Source organism: Lepisosteus oculatus, chromosome 25 (assembly GCF_040954835.1).
Source record: "Lepisosteus oculatus isolate fLepOcu1 chromosome 25, fLepOcu1.hap2, whole genome shotgun sequence".
NCBI classification, from domain to species: domain Eukaryota; kingdom Metazoa; phylum Chordata; class Actinopteri; order Semionotiformes; family Lepisosteidae; genus Lepisosteus; species Lepisosteus oculatus.
The window spans coordinates 905,128-919,180 of record NC_090720.1 but is presented as its reverse complement, the minus strand read 5'-3'; the positions used below and the strand labels follow the sequence as shown (position 1 = coordinate 919,180).

Sequence of the window (14,053 nt, the reverse complement as noted above, 5' to 3'; positions counted from 1 at the left end):
AGCGAGCCCCAGGCCCTGTGGACACACCTGTACCCCCGGTGAGGTGTGAAAGGGTGAGGGGCTCGAAGGGGGGAGGGCGATTCCGTCTAAATAGGCATTTTGGAGAAGAAACGGCGCCCAAGCAGAGTGTATTTCACTCCCCGCCCTCTGGCTGACGCGGCGTGTGTGTGCGGGTGTGTGCGTGGGCTCTCAGTCACGCGTCGTGCAGGGGAGCCGCGCAGCGAAAGAGAAGCCCAGGGGGAGATTTGGAAGCGATAAATCTTGTCAGGATGCAATCGGGACATCCAGCGTCGCTGACAGAGGGCAGCTGTGTGTGGGAAGTCCCTCCCCCCTCCCCCCTCCCAGTGTTGGGAAGGTTTTTTGTATTTTCAGGGTTCGGCTCACCGTGCTTCCACAGGTGACACTGTCCCGCTCCGGCTCACAGCCGATGGGCTGTCCTCAAACCCACGGGCTCCTTCCCCTGAGGGTGGGGTGGGGTCCCCCTGTCGCCACCCTGAAGCTGTCCCAGCGGATAGGAGCGGAGCTGAGCTGGGAGGGGGGAGGTTCCTCCCAGGAACCCCCTCCGAGATCAAGACGCTCCCTCCTTTTAATTATTTATTGAGCAGCAGCTTGCTAATCTTTCTCGTCTAATTAGTTGCTCTCGTTACATGCACAGGCTGGTTCCCTGCACCAAGAGCATAATAGATGTAGCTGTCCTCTAGCAGTCGGGATCGTGTTGAAGTGACCGTGAGCGCTCACTTATAAGACCGGGTCATCGGGCTTCGTACTGCAGAGAGGGAGGTGGGGGACCTGCGGGGCCCCATAAATGAGCGCTGTGGCCTCCCTGAACTTCCCCCTGGGATGGGTGATGTCACCTCTCACTTCCTCTCCCGTGCTGTGCGGTGGAGCTGCTATGTGCCACGCAGGTGAGGCGCTGTAGTGCACCGAGTTGGAGATGAATGGAGTCACCTCCTTTGGCACAAAAAGGTCCAATATTAATGCAAAGAATTATCCATTATAAAGGATTTACGATCAGCACTATGTGCTAAGGCATAGTGCGCCACCCAGATTGAGAAGCACGATGGCTTTTAATCAGCTCTGGAGAAAACAGGTCGCTTTCATCGGGACGTATTCGCAGGCGTCTCTAAATGGGCTGATTCCTTTCTGCTTCTCATTGATTGCATTGCATTGGCCTGGGTTGGCTCAGATGGCAGTGCTGCACCTTGAGTGCTAAACTGTGTGCAGCAGGGGTGGAAAAGTCCGTAAAGAGGCAAGGAAAATCTCTAGACTTGGCAAATCCACCGCCTTGATTTGAAATATACCGTGTGCCACAGTGACGCAAAAACTATTCACGCCAGCCAAGATTTCTGGTGGGCATCCATCAGAAAAACTGCCTTGAAACCAGAGGAGTTGTAGATACTTCAGAACTCAGAACACTCTTCTGTTCTCAAGCCTGAACAGTGAAGAAGGCCCAGGGCCCAAGGAAGGGGCACACAGGATCAATGCAATTTCGAAAGGTGGCACCTCTGACATTTCACAGGAAAACCCAAGCTAAACAAAAAGCACTGCCCTCATTTTCAGGTTCGTATTTCTCAAAGAAACATGTCTGTACGATACCTGTGTCACGGCGACATTTACAGGCCCTGAAAAGGTGCTGGAAAAGGCTGTTTCTGTTTCACCAAAGCAGCTGAACCTGAAAATTAACTTACCCCCCCGATCAGTGCAAAGGAAATAATTATTTTCCCCCTTTCAATTAAAAGCCGTCAGGCTCTGCTTCGCTCATTTTCTTTTCTCTTTTTTTTTAGAAAAATAATAATTTTAAAAAAAGATGTTTTCTGTAAGGCGTGGTGGGGAGGCAGCTGATAGCGTTAAATTAATAATTAAAATCCCGTTCTCTTTCACTGGCTGCTGAAAGCACCGAATTGTGTGCCAATTAAACCCCTTTCATTTTTTAGCGAAAGAAATAAGCCCTGTCAGGAGTGCAGTGAGGAGAGGGAGAGTTCATTACCGTAGATGCAAATGAAGGGGCTCTCTGCTCTAACTGCTCGTCACTGTCAGCTCCATTAATGGAAAGCGCCCAGTCGCAGTGTGTGTGCTCTCTCCCTCCCAGCTCCTGGTGTTTGATTACAGGGAAATAAAAGGAACCTTAAGGACACATTACTCTTAATGGAGACGACTCTGTCGCCCCCCTAGTAGTCAGTGTTTTACACAATAAACCCTGACTGATCTCAGTGCTGCAGTAGGTGGCTTGTGTCTCTAATGCATCCCAACAGCTGCAAATGAGAGCCCATCCAGCCTGTGTGGTAGTTAGTAGCTTATTGATCCCTGGGTCTCATCCAGTAGTTTCTTGTGTTGGCTTCAACAACAGGCGTGGGCAGCGTGTTCCACACTCCCACCACCCTCGGTGTAAAGAAGCGCCAGTTTTAATAGCACTCACCCTTAGTTTCCCCTCCCGCCTCCAGTTTTCTGTTTCGCTGTTCGTGCTGAAGAAGTCAGCTGGCTTGTCTTGATAGCTTGAATGAGGTCCCTCCGGACTCTTCTCTCTTGAAGGTGAAAGAGGTTCAGTTACTTTGTCCCTGTCAGGGAGGGACACTCGCCTGTTCTTCTCTGGACCGCATCCAGAGCAGTCGTGTCCTTCCCCGCGTGCACCGGCCACGAGACGGTCTTCCTGAAGTCCCCTGGCTCGCCTCTGAGGATAAACAGATGTCACCCCGGGTTGCTCGTCCCTCTCCCTGGAATCTGGTGTTCGTTTTACCGCGGCCTCTAGCAGTGAGAAGAAGGGGATTTCAGCCACCCCCTCTTTTGAAACGCGGCTGTTGTGCATTCGCTGGAGGGTGGGAACGAGAGACAGGGAGAGGGTGAAGGAGAGGGTCACAGGGAGGCTAATTGTAGTGGTGTCGTTTGTTTCCAGCTTCATAGACTCCAGCCAGGCCATTTCTACCGTGTTTAAGAGCAGTAGAAATGCAGAGCTCTTAAGGTGGCACGGGCAGAGCCTGGAGCGTAGTTTAGCCGAAACATCTGTGAAGTTTTCAAATTTAAGTGCAGCTCGTAAGGAGCCCCCCCAAGCTGCTATCCATCTGAATCCCCGCTACCAGACCGGCCGGCCTTATCTGCTGTCTGCAGGCTCCTGCCACCTGCGCTTCCTGGAATGGGTTCTGCCCCGCCGCCGGCGCCGCCCCCTGCGCCAGGGAGCTGGGCCGCGCTCCGCCGCCGCCGCCACCGCGACGAGCCGCCCGCCCGGGCCGGGAAAGGATGGGTCTGCCTGACGGGGCGCTGACATCGACATCGACTGCGCACTTCCCCGCTCATCTCCCTCTGTCGAGAGCCTCTTCATCCCCCGGGCCGAGTGTGTCGGCGCGCAGCAGCGCTCTGCCGCGGGACGAGCAGGAGGCGTTTGATAGGATTACCGCCTTTCTAATCCGCAGGCTGGGCCTGTTTAAGCAACGCGGCTCCCCCTGGCCCTGCTGGCTCTCGACTGGGCGAGCGCTCTTTCCAGTTGCCCGCGGCTGTCGGGTTGTTTCCCGGCTCACCGCGGAGGGGGAGGGGAAGGGCTCTTGGTCCGCAGGCCGAGACCCTGCCCTTCCCCGGCGCTGGGGACGAGGAGGGCTTTCTGCCCTGCTGCTGGCCGCGAGGCACAAACACTCCGCAAGCGAGACGCCCATCTCTGCGCTTGAAGCCGGATGATGAAGGAAGGGAGGAGGATGAGGAGGAAGAAAGCAGGAGTCTCCCGTGTGGCTCGACGACGAAACACACTCGCCTGGGCTCTGTGATCAGGGGTTCGAAGCCGGGTCACATCACTAGCTGACGGGGACCACGATGATCCTGGCGGCGGCTCTCTGTCGGTAGGGGGGGTAGGGAGGGATCTGTTGGCCAGGGCCCCCTGTGGCGCTGTCAGTGAGGGACGTGCCCCCCTGCAATTGCTGCTGGACCCCTGGGACGGGACCGTGCCGCCAGAGAGCTGTTCAAGGATGGGGGGCTTGAAGGGGGCGGGTCAGAGGCGCATGCCTGCACTTCCTCCTCTCCGGTGATCCATGCCTGCGTTTTCCAAGCTGCAGACTCTGCCAGGTGCACTGATGAAAGGAGGGCTGCGTGTGTGATAAGGGTTTAACTGCAAGCCAGGAAATGCAGGTTTTCTCTAAACAGGATAATGAGCTTTACATTTCCAACACCGTGGTTGGCTTATGTGAGAGCTGGTGGCTGGTAAATCCTGAAATGGATGGCTCTGCCATGCCATGGGCTCTGATTCCCCTCAGGAGCTGTGCTTTACCAGCCCGATGTGAAGGAGAAAAGTAAGAATGAAGCGCCTGTGGCTGGGAGGTTGCCGGTTCATATCCCGTGGCCGGCAGAGGAATCCTACTCCACTGGGCCCCTGAGCAAGGCCCTTCACCCCAGCTGCTCCAGGGGCGCCGTATAAATGGCTGACCCCGCGCTCTGACCCCCAGCTTCTCTCCCTGTCTGTGTGTCTCATGGAGACCAAGCTGGGGTATCTGAAAAGACAAATTCCTAATTCAAGAAATTTTATATGGCCAATAGAGTGATCTCATCTTATGTTACCTGATTTGTCACTGACCTAATAGTAAGCAAAGGATGACTAATTAATTAAATAAAATTCAGCTTTTTTTATTGAAGATTAAGACTGAAATAAAGACGTTGACTTCAGTGGTGTTTCAAAGCTCCTACATTTTCTACTGAATTTGTCCCCCTCAGAAATCAGGCTGTCAGGGCTGGTGCACAGTCAGACACGCCTCCATTTGCTCTCCTGTTTGTTTCCCTCCACTTTAATGCTCTGTGCACACGAGTTGAGAAACCAGCCACGTTGAAATGATTCGTTCAATTATGATATTGTCTCCGGCTGTGATGTGAATGTCAGGGACAGTCGTCTCTGCAGGCGGTCCAGGGATCAGTGTAGTAACGGGCCGCCCTTCGGAATCGGGGATCGGCTCCTGTAGGTTTGTGATGAAGCTACAAAAATGGATTGACTCTCCCGCCCTTTCTTCCGTCGCTGTGGATGTGGATTTTACATTTTATTTCCTCCCGAGTCCACGAGATCGTGGCGCACAGCTCTCCTGACCGGGACCGCGGCGATCCCGGCCCTGCGCGGCGTGTGCCGGTGCCCGTTTTCACGTCTCCGGCGCCTTTCCCAGCACTGCGCTGTCCCATCTGAGCCGCTGCAGTGCCAGGCCCCTCAGCGCCACTCGTTGGCGTGCTCCGGAGGCACAGAGAATCTGCCAGGCAGGTTGTGTGCTCAGCGTTCGGGTCGCTCCTGCGTGCCGGGAGGTGGGAGGCCGTCGGAGGACAGAAACGTGCAGGCCTGTGTTTTGAGAAAGTGGCAGCTCTGGTATCGGAAGCCAGTCTTTTTTTCCCGTTTGCCAGGCAAGGTGCCAGTGTGGTTGAAGGGTGTCGTATTGGCTGCAGTCTCAACCCCGCAGTCTCAACTCCAGCCAAGGGGGCAATGGAGACCCCAGCTCAGAGGGTGACTGCTGGCAGCCTGGGCGTGCAAGAGAGTAGAGGGGCTGATGGGAGCTGGGCCTGTGTGTTTGCTCGTGTTACCAGCAGCCGGCTCTGCCCGGATCCCAGCAAGGCGAGCTCCCCCAGAGCGCTGGCTGCAAATCCAGGGCCACACGCCTGCAGGGCCGTGGGATTGTGGGATATGTGTGGAGTTTTTCGAAACTGGACTGCTGGCCAGAACCGCCTCCTCCGCGCACGCACTCCTGTCCGGGGATTCCGGGCTCCCGGGCCGCGGTGCGCCGGTCCGGGCGGGGCCCCCCTCTTGTCTGTGTCGGCGGGGGCAGCCGTGGCGTTCATGAGCCGAGCGGTCTCCGCAGTCCGCTGCAATCAAGGCGGCCTCGTTTCTTTGATTATCGGCTTCGCAGGGACAGCTTGCACCAGCTGCCGAACGCCGAGTGCGATTTGCTGGATGTAATGCCGCGGTGCAGCCCCCAGCCCCCCCAGCGCCCCCCCAGCTCTCCGAGTGCAGATCCATCAGGATTCATGGCTTGGCAGCTCCTGGCTGTGCTGTGCTCCCTCAGCCACAATAGGCTGTGCCCTTGCCGTTTCTTGTGCTTTAAGGAAGTCTGCGCCTTCTCTGTATTGTCCTCCAAGGCACAATGCGCCACTGTCTCAAGTTCCCGCTCTCAGGATGCGCAGCGGGTTGACTGATTGTCCCTGCACGTCCGAGGTGTGTCTGAATAAGCCGGGGGCGGTGACACTGGAAGGGGCGAGGAGCTCACGCAGGTTTGTCTCCGGAGGGACGAAAGCTGATCCAGTCTCCGCTCCGGAGACAGAGAGCTTGGCCTGGCCTGGCTGCTGCAGCTGGAGCCGCCTCTCACCCTCCGACTCGCCAGACGCGCTCCTCTGCCCTTGGAGTGACCACCTGTAAAAGCGCTGAGTCCTTCTGTATCTGTGACTTGAAAGGAAGGGAAATCTTACATTTTTTCATTTTAAATCAGCAAGTCTGGAGGGGGAGTTTAACCTTTTGTGTCAGATCTGCTGGTCCGTGTGCAGTTATTTGCCAGTTATGGTACGTCTGGACAAAGAAACCGATAATGTTTAATTCTTAAAGTTTATCTCTGATATTCTTGAGTGATGTGCATCTCCACTGTGGTGGTCTCCTTCCATCTTACTGGAGAGATCACTGCCAGAGATCACTTTCATTCTGATCAATTCAGCTGGTAATTGGTTCAATTAACTAATTGAGGACACAAGGGAAATAAAAAAGCTTTGTAGGACAAGACCAGGAGTAATTGGCTCAAAATCTCCTCAGAAATGTAATGCAGTGGTAGAGATTTAGTGCTGTCAAGTAATCATTTAAATTACGATTAAGATAATATTTTACTTAGAAATAATTAATGAAACCATGAATGAAAGATACTTTGTCACCCTCTTCTGTTGACTATTGGGAACGGCTTTGCTGTTTTTGGAAGCAAAGGGAGGCTTTTAAAATTTTAGCCAACGACACGTGGCGCTAAGGCAGGGTAGGCATTTAGAGCTCGGGTCTGCATCTCAGTCGCTCTTAAAGTAACGGATGACACTCAGGCGCCTTCCTGATCTGCAAGTGCATTTTGTGTGTTTAGCTGTAAATACCAGTAAACACCGAGCATCAGATCTCGCAGTGACAGCAGGGTGTCCTGCCACGGCGCGCGGGTAGGGCAGACTCGGCAGGGCGCGTGGCCCCAGGAGAGAGGTGACCCAGAAGCGTCTGCGACGAGCCGGAGGAGCCGGAGGAGAGTGACTCTCCGAGGCGAGGTTCATAGCAGCTGATGGGAAACGGGCAACATCACCATTCCTCCTCCTCTCTCGCAGAAGGGGGATGATCACAGCAGCCCGGGGCCAGAGCGAGCGCGCGTGTGTGTGTGTGTGTGTGTGTGTGTGTGTGTGTGTGTGTGAGTGCGCGTGTGTGTAGGTGTGATGTGGGGCGGCTGCCCTTGTTACAGACTCTTGGCAGCGTGGGGACTTCTCCACTTGGAACAGAGGCTTACATGTTTAACAGGTTGAGATTGGTGTTTTTTAAGCGCTACCGTGTTTCCGTGTAATAGACTCCCCGTGTCTGAGGTTGCTGCTTGGGCAGACAGCTGTCCGATCTGGACCAGCTGCACCGCTGAGTGACCTGTCCAGCGCGGTGTGGCGGCTGTTGGCTTGGGTGTGCATCCCTGGCTTTGACTGGGAGCTCGTGCGTGTGAGGGGAGGGTCAGCTGCCCTCGCTGACCCCTTGCTCTCCAGGCACTCGTTCCAGTGCCAAGAAAAACACCCGCGGCTGCGAGGAGAAACCCAGTCGGAGTGCAGATCGTCCACTCGGCTTTTTTCTCTGATGCGTCCCTTTTCTGATTTCATTATTTTTATCAGATCGCTGCTCAAATTCTGCAGGTTTGGGGAAGAAAAAAGAGATAGAAAAGAGAAAACTCAGTCGCCGCAGGCGCAGGCTGACGTGACAGATATGAGTATTCGAGAGGAGGTGCGGAGCTGTGGAGATTAAACGCCGCTGGGTCCCGCTGGGTCGGAGGGAGAGAGACCTGCCTGACAGTGTCTGGCTGGAGGGTCAGCCCCAGTGTGAGCAGGGCTGCTCGGCTGCTCCGGAGGAGCTGGAAGTGCAATTTGTCTTCCTGCTGAAACCCGGAGGCTCCCTCTAGGATATGAGAGCAGCCCTTGCACAGGTCGCAGTTTTGTATGAGAGCAGCACACAGCTGCCGTCCAAATGTGACGGCCCTGCGACTCTGGTGTGGATCTCCCCCCCCCACGGCTCTCCGGGAAAATAAATACATTCTGCCGGTGTCTGAGATGAAGTCAGTAATGTGGTTGATAGCGGCGTGGAATATTCATGTTCCTGCTTCTGTGGGTCCTGGGAGAGCGGGAGGCAGGGTGCTGTACGGAAGAGGTTGTGAAAACGATTCTGGCTCATTGAAGTAGCAGTGGGGTGGCTGGTGTGTAATGGCCCCGGCGAGAGACGTCGTCTCCTGAAGTCGCACAGCCTGGCTTCTCCCAGCGAGTCTCCACTTCAGGGACAGAAACGCAGGGCTTGTCATCACCAGACACCACAGCGCACACGAGTCCCTTTTCCAAGTCACTTGTTGTTTTTCATTGTCCATTTTTAAATATTTAGCAAAAAAAAACCAACCCAAACAAAACAAGAGGTTTCAGAAGCTGAGCCTATTTCAGGCGGCTAATTACTGTGGAGGCTCACTGCTCCCGGGGGCTGTGGGGCTGGAAGGCGCCCGATGTTCCCCAGTCAGATCTTTCCTTTGTCGCTCTGTCCTCCCCCCTCCTCACCCCCACGGACCCCATGAGAGGAGAATTCCCACAGGCTTTTATTCTCTCGTTCTCTCGCTCCCCCCTCTCCCTCTCATCTCCTCTCTCTCTCTCTTTGTTGGAGACAGCCCCTGCTCTCACTCCCAGCCCCCTCCCTCTCTCCCTCTCTCCCTCTCTCCGTCTCTGCCTGTCTTTCCTGCTGGCGGACTCGGCGAAGGGGCCGGGAGTCGCGGAGCTGTGAACGCGCGGAGCCTCGCTCTTTTGTTCCCAGACACACAGCTGACAGAGGCTCGGGGTGTCGCGAGTCGGCGGCTCTCGCCAGGCGCCTTGTCCTTCCCCCGGTCCTCGTGGCCTCCCACAGTTCCTCCCTCCCTCTGACGGGGGCTTCTGGGGCGGCTGGGGGGACTGCCTGTAGCCCTCTGAACTGTCCTGGTGACGTGGGCGCGGGGAGGAGAGGGGAGACCCCTCGGCTCAGCGCGGGACTCGCCGCTGCCTCTCGAAGCGCCAGGGAGTGGGGACCGCGCGAGCGTCTCACTCACGAGCCCGGAGAGGACGGGGAAAAGCACTTCCTCGCGGCTTTTTTTTCTCGCCTCGCAAGATCCCGGCTGTCTCCTTGGTTCGCCGGAGCGCTGGTGCTGGGAGGCACCGTACGGACCAGCGGGAATATTGGCGGCTGTCGTCGCCCCCGGCAGCAGGTCCTCAGATCCGCCTGACCTCGGCTGGAGCTGCAGCCCCCGAACAGAGGCAGGCAGGTTGGCTTTTCGGACAGCCAACAAATCCACCGCTTCTCAAAGCACATGGTTCACTGGGACGAGACAGCTGCTGCAGCCCCGTCCCCGGCTTGATCTTTAGGAATACACGCACGGGGGCAGTCTGCCCCGGGGGGCTTCTCTTCTCTCCTCTCCCATTGCTAACAGCTTTGACGAATGCAATAAACTGAGCCCCCCGGGCAGCCGGAGCTCCAGAGCACCAGAGCACCGGAGCTGGAAGAAGGACTGAGCAGCACAGCATCTCTCTCTGCAGCCGGACCCCCTGACTCCCTGCACGCTGGGCTCGGGGATGCCCTGCCCTGCCAGCGCCGGAGAGCAGGGGCAGGAGCGTTGCTAGTGGGGCAGCGCGGAAAAGGGGAGGATTTGTTTTTCCTGTGGAGAAAGGTTCTGGGAGTATGTTTTTAACCCTTTGGAAACAGTCCTGTCCTGAGGCTGTGCGCGGTCCCGTCTGGGGGTGATTCTTGGCTCTGTAGTGGTGTTGTTTGGGGCAGGACGGAGAGCCCCCGGAGGAGCACCAGAGCTGAATTCGGCGCCTGCCGCCCGCCTCCCTCCTCTCGCTCCCAGGGATTGTGGTGTGCGTGTGAGCCGGGCTGTCCCGAGGGATGTACAGTCTTTGTGGGCGCTTTCGCGTCAGCGCGGCGGCGAACCGGGGTTCCTCCGGATAAGCGACGATGTGATTTTCCAGTCTCCTCTCCGTCTTCTTGTGCGCTAAGTGTAGGGGGAGGGGGGGCTCATTTTGAAACTCTCTCTCCTCCCCGTTGTGGATGCTATTACGGAACAGCGATGCGTTGCCTGGAAACCGAGAGAAGCTTCGCAGGCTCTGCGTTCTGAGAGGAGGGGTACCGGGGACCCCGAGAGCTGAATTTCGGACGGCCTTTTTCTTTCTTCCCCCCTCTGTCCTTGCCCGTCCCGAGCATGACCAGCTGCCAGTACCCCACGCCCTCCCCCGACCGGGACAGGATGTACCAGCACAAGGTGTCCCTGGTCGTCCGCTACTTCATGATCCCCTGCAACATCTGCCTGATCCTGCTGGCCACCTCCACCCTGGGCTTCGCCGTGCTGCTCTTCCTCAACAACTGTAGGTCTCCCCTGCCGTGTCCTGTCTGTGTGTGTGCGTGTGTGCGTGCTCACGACGCTGCCTGCTGTTCCTGCACGCGCGTGTGTGTCAGTGTATGTGTGTGTGTCTGCGTGCTGGACTGAAGGAAGGGACCCGTTTCAGATGCTTTCAAAGTTTTCATTTCGAAAAGTAAATTGATTCAGGACAGCGTTCACTTTTGAAGTCTTCCTTTTGTCTTTTCCTGATGGAGTGTTTGAACTTCCAGTTTGTGCTGTTGATAGCGGCAGGGATGGGTCCAGGGAGAGAGGACAGCTCGACATGCTCTCTTTGTGTTGGGTGTACCCACTGCCTGCCTGTCTCCACCTGTCTCTGTGTCCCCTGCCCAGTTGCACACGCCCTGTGGGCTGCAGGACTCCACAATTTACATAGGAGCTTAAAATAAATCTTCTTACATCTGATTCAGTGACGGGAGCCATCAATGTGACCTTATTTGGGTGATAATGAGCGATAATGAGGCTATATATGAACCTTTTAATGCTTCTAACTGCTCAAACTAATGGGAGCTCCATGACATTTAGCAGCTCTTAATGTTTGTGCTGTCCTTCGGGGGGTCGTTTGCATGGGGATGAGTGGGTCTGTACTAATAGCACTGACTGCTCCGGAGTGCTGGGCTGGAGCTAATGGACTGTGCCACTGGTCAGCAGGGCTCGGTGGTCGTGCAGAGAACTCGGGGCAGCGCCGAGCAGTACGCTCCACTGCTAATGGATGTGGGACGCACTGTTTCTCCGGGGCTCTTGCAAAGGAAGTTACTTCCCGCATGACCACTGATGCAAATTGCAGTTTACTCTTTTACTTTATCGGTAGGTGAGCTTTTCACTGTGCCGTCCCACGTAGTGCTAAACCAACCCTCCTGACCTCCATCAGCAACCTTCCCCTGCTCCCTCTCCCCGATGACGGCAGAGCTGTGCGGTTATTTCGGCTTCACTTGCACCTTCTTGGCTCTGCTGCAGCTTCCTCTGGTTTGCGTCCTGCTTTACTCCACCCGAATTTCACCAGCCTCTCAAGTCCTTCTCTTTATAAACCAAATCAGCCCGGAGTTCGGAACCACAAAGAGAGGCTGGCTTTGCTACCTTACATCTCCCCCTTGGCTTATATTTGATATATATATATTTTTGAATTCATTGCACACAACAGAACTCCCTGTGTTTCTTCCACGTTTTAGGCTGTGCAGTGCTTTTGTTTTGATCTGTGAGCTGTCCTGATTGATGTTTCTGCACAAGGGTGTGACGTCGCCCCCTCCTGGCGCCCGGGAGCTGTGCTTCCTTGTGACAGTGGCTCTGTCTGGGGAGCACAGCCCCAGCCCCCCGAGCTGCTCACCAGAGGACCACAGGCCTCAGCGCTCCTCAGCCTAGCTCAAAGCTCTCGAACACTCCTCCCGTTTCCAAAAGATAGCAGTGGGTGTCTTTTTGTTTTATCTCCGCTTCCCAAGTGTGGGCAGTGGAAAGCGATCTCCGTGACGGGCCCTGATGCGATGATAATGCAGTTTAAGTGAGAGGACCAGACGGGTACTGTTAGCAGTGATTGCTGTTGCGAGGGGAGCATTCAGATGGGCACCTACACAGAGCTCCACTCTAGAGCTCCACTGAAGAGTGCAGGAAGGCTGCGCGGTCTCTTTAAAGAGGGAGAAGAGGAGCCCTCGGGTTAGCAGTTTCCATTTTCGTTCCGAACTTTTACCACAGAGCACGTTTCTCGTGCTGCGCACCCTGCCTTGTCCTCGTGCCTCTCGGCCAGTGCCGATAATCAGAGCACAGAGCTCAGAGCTCCGGAGCAGCGGGCCGCCTCAGATCAACCAGACGAGTAATCTGTCTTTCCCAGTCCGTCCCGGCCCTCCCTGGTGCCGTGATTGATGTGGCTGGTCATGGTTGGCAGGAGTGGCCTGGTGCCCGTCTCACTCGCTGCGCAGCTCTGCTGTGTGCGTTTTGTTTGCTTTGCATTCACGAGATAAAAATCTATACTCCCTGTGATTGACTCGCGAGCCAGTTCTGCAGACAGTTCATTATAGAAATACTAAAATTCCTTGACCCGGCGCCCCCTCCCTCGGCTGTTGACAAGCAATTTTAAGTGTGTCTAAATTTAAACCTGATAGCGGCACCTGGCCCCACGCTTTGGAGAGCGCCGCTGAAGAGGAACATGCAGCTTATTTGCAGAATTTTTCTTTTGTTTGTTGTTTCCCTGCCTGCGCCCCGAGTCTCTGACATTATGTCCCTGTAACAGGGTCGAAAAAAGAAAGGGTGTCATGTGTTCTTGAGACGTAAACGCTAATTTCAAAGTAGGCCATGCACATCAGCGTGGCACTTTTATTCTCCTCTAATGAGGAAACCGTGTGTGGAGTAAATTATGTAGCAGTGCGCTCTACTTTGCCTGACAGCATCTCTTTCTGGGTTATATACTGGAGTGTGCAGCGTTTCAGCTTTATCTCAGCCCTGCTTTAACAAATTCAACATTTGAGTCATGATTCGCACTTAAACTGTAAAGTGAGTCTGCAGGAAAAGAGCACCTTGACCACGTGGTTACTGGGCATCCAATAGCAAAAAGGCCTCTGTCCTCCCCCCTGCCTAGCCCTAATAAAGACTGCCGTATCCGGTTCGTTCTTTCATTTTGCTCCTGTTGGAGGTCTGCTGACATGCTTTGCTGCTCACCAGGGTCACACAAGGCGGGTGTCAGCGGTTGTGTTTCTCAGTTCCCAGTTTGAGTTTTTTTCTGGATCCCGTGGTCTGAGTGGGACTCATCCATCCTGAGGGCCATTACTCCTGTCCACTGCGTGGTCTTGTTTTAATACCTCGAGCACCTGAATCGGCGTATTGATCCTGTCAGGAGGTTCATAATGAAGGGGCTGGTTGCAGGAGCGTCGGGAATCAGAGGCGAGGCGACGGGCCCCTGGTCTCTCTCCCGGCAGACGAGCGCCGTGCCAGCCTCTCAGAGCTGCTGTTGCCCGGGCGTTGCCCCTCAGTGCCGTGCTGGGAGTGGGGTCGGCCTGCCTGCCAGGGCTGGTCGCTCACCCGCTGCAGGGGGGCGGGAGCCAGGCGGCAGGCGAGACTCCTCCGCTGGGCGGTCGCTCGTTGGCCCGAGGGCCTCAGCTAGCCGGGTGACCCCTGACCCCATCGCTCTCCGGAGGTTTGATAACGCTCTGTCCTCTAACCGGGAGACAGCTGGCTTGCCAGTCCGCCTCAGCGCAGACCAGATCCAGGGGAAGCACTTCTTTACACCGAGGAGCTGGAGCTGCTGGTTCCCGTCCAGCTCCTGGCAGCCAGGCGAAGGGCCCCTGTGCTGGTGCCCACTCGTGTGTTTGAGCGAGGCGAAGATCGAAAGGGCCATCCCCAGCCCGCCTGGCCCAGGGAGAGGGGCTTTTGTGTCCGCAGTCTGTGTCCGAGCAGCCCCCAGAGGCCCGTGTTCGTAGGAGCGCTGCGTCTCGGGGAGTGAGGTCTCGTCTCGGCCACAGCGCGCC

The 14,053-nt window shown here is 55.9% G+C and overlaps 1 protein-coding gene across 17 annotated transcripts in view; it reads left to right on the top strand.

Moving 5' to 3' along the window:
* The window catches only part of agrn (agrin), a 165,370-nt gene that overhangs the window by 69,084 nt on the left and 82,233 nt on the right, over positions 1-14,053 (top strand). For 3 of the 17 annotated variants that reach the window (XM_069183850.1, XM_069183843.1, XM_069183842.1), the window contains exon 1: positions 8,907-10,569. The exons of the other annotated variants lie outside the window; for them this stretch is intronic. In XM_069183850.1, coding sequence (XP_069039951.1) covers positions 10,407-10,569 — 163 coding nt within the window. In that variant the 5' untranslated portion in view covers positions 8,907-10,406. Of the gene's footprint in view, positions 1-8,906; positions 10,570-14,053 lie in introns of those variants that run through there. 17 annotated transcript variants of the gene reach the window in all.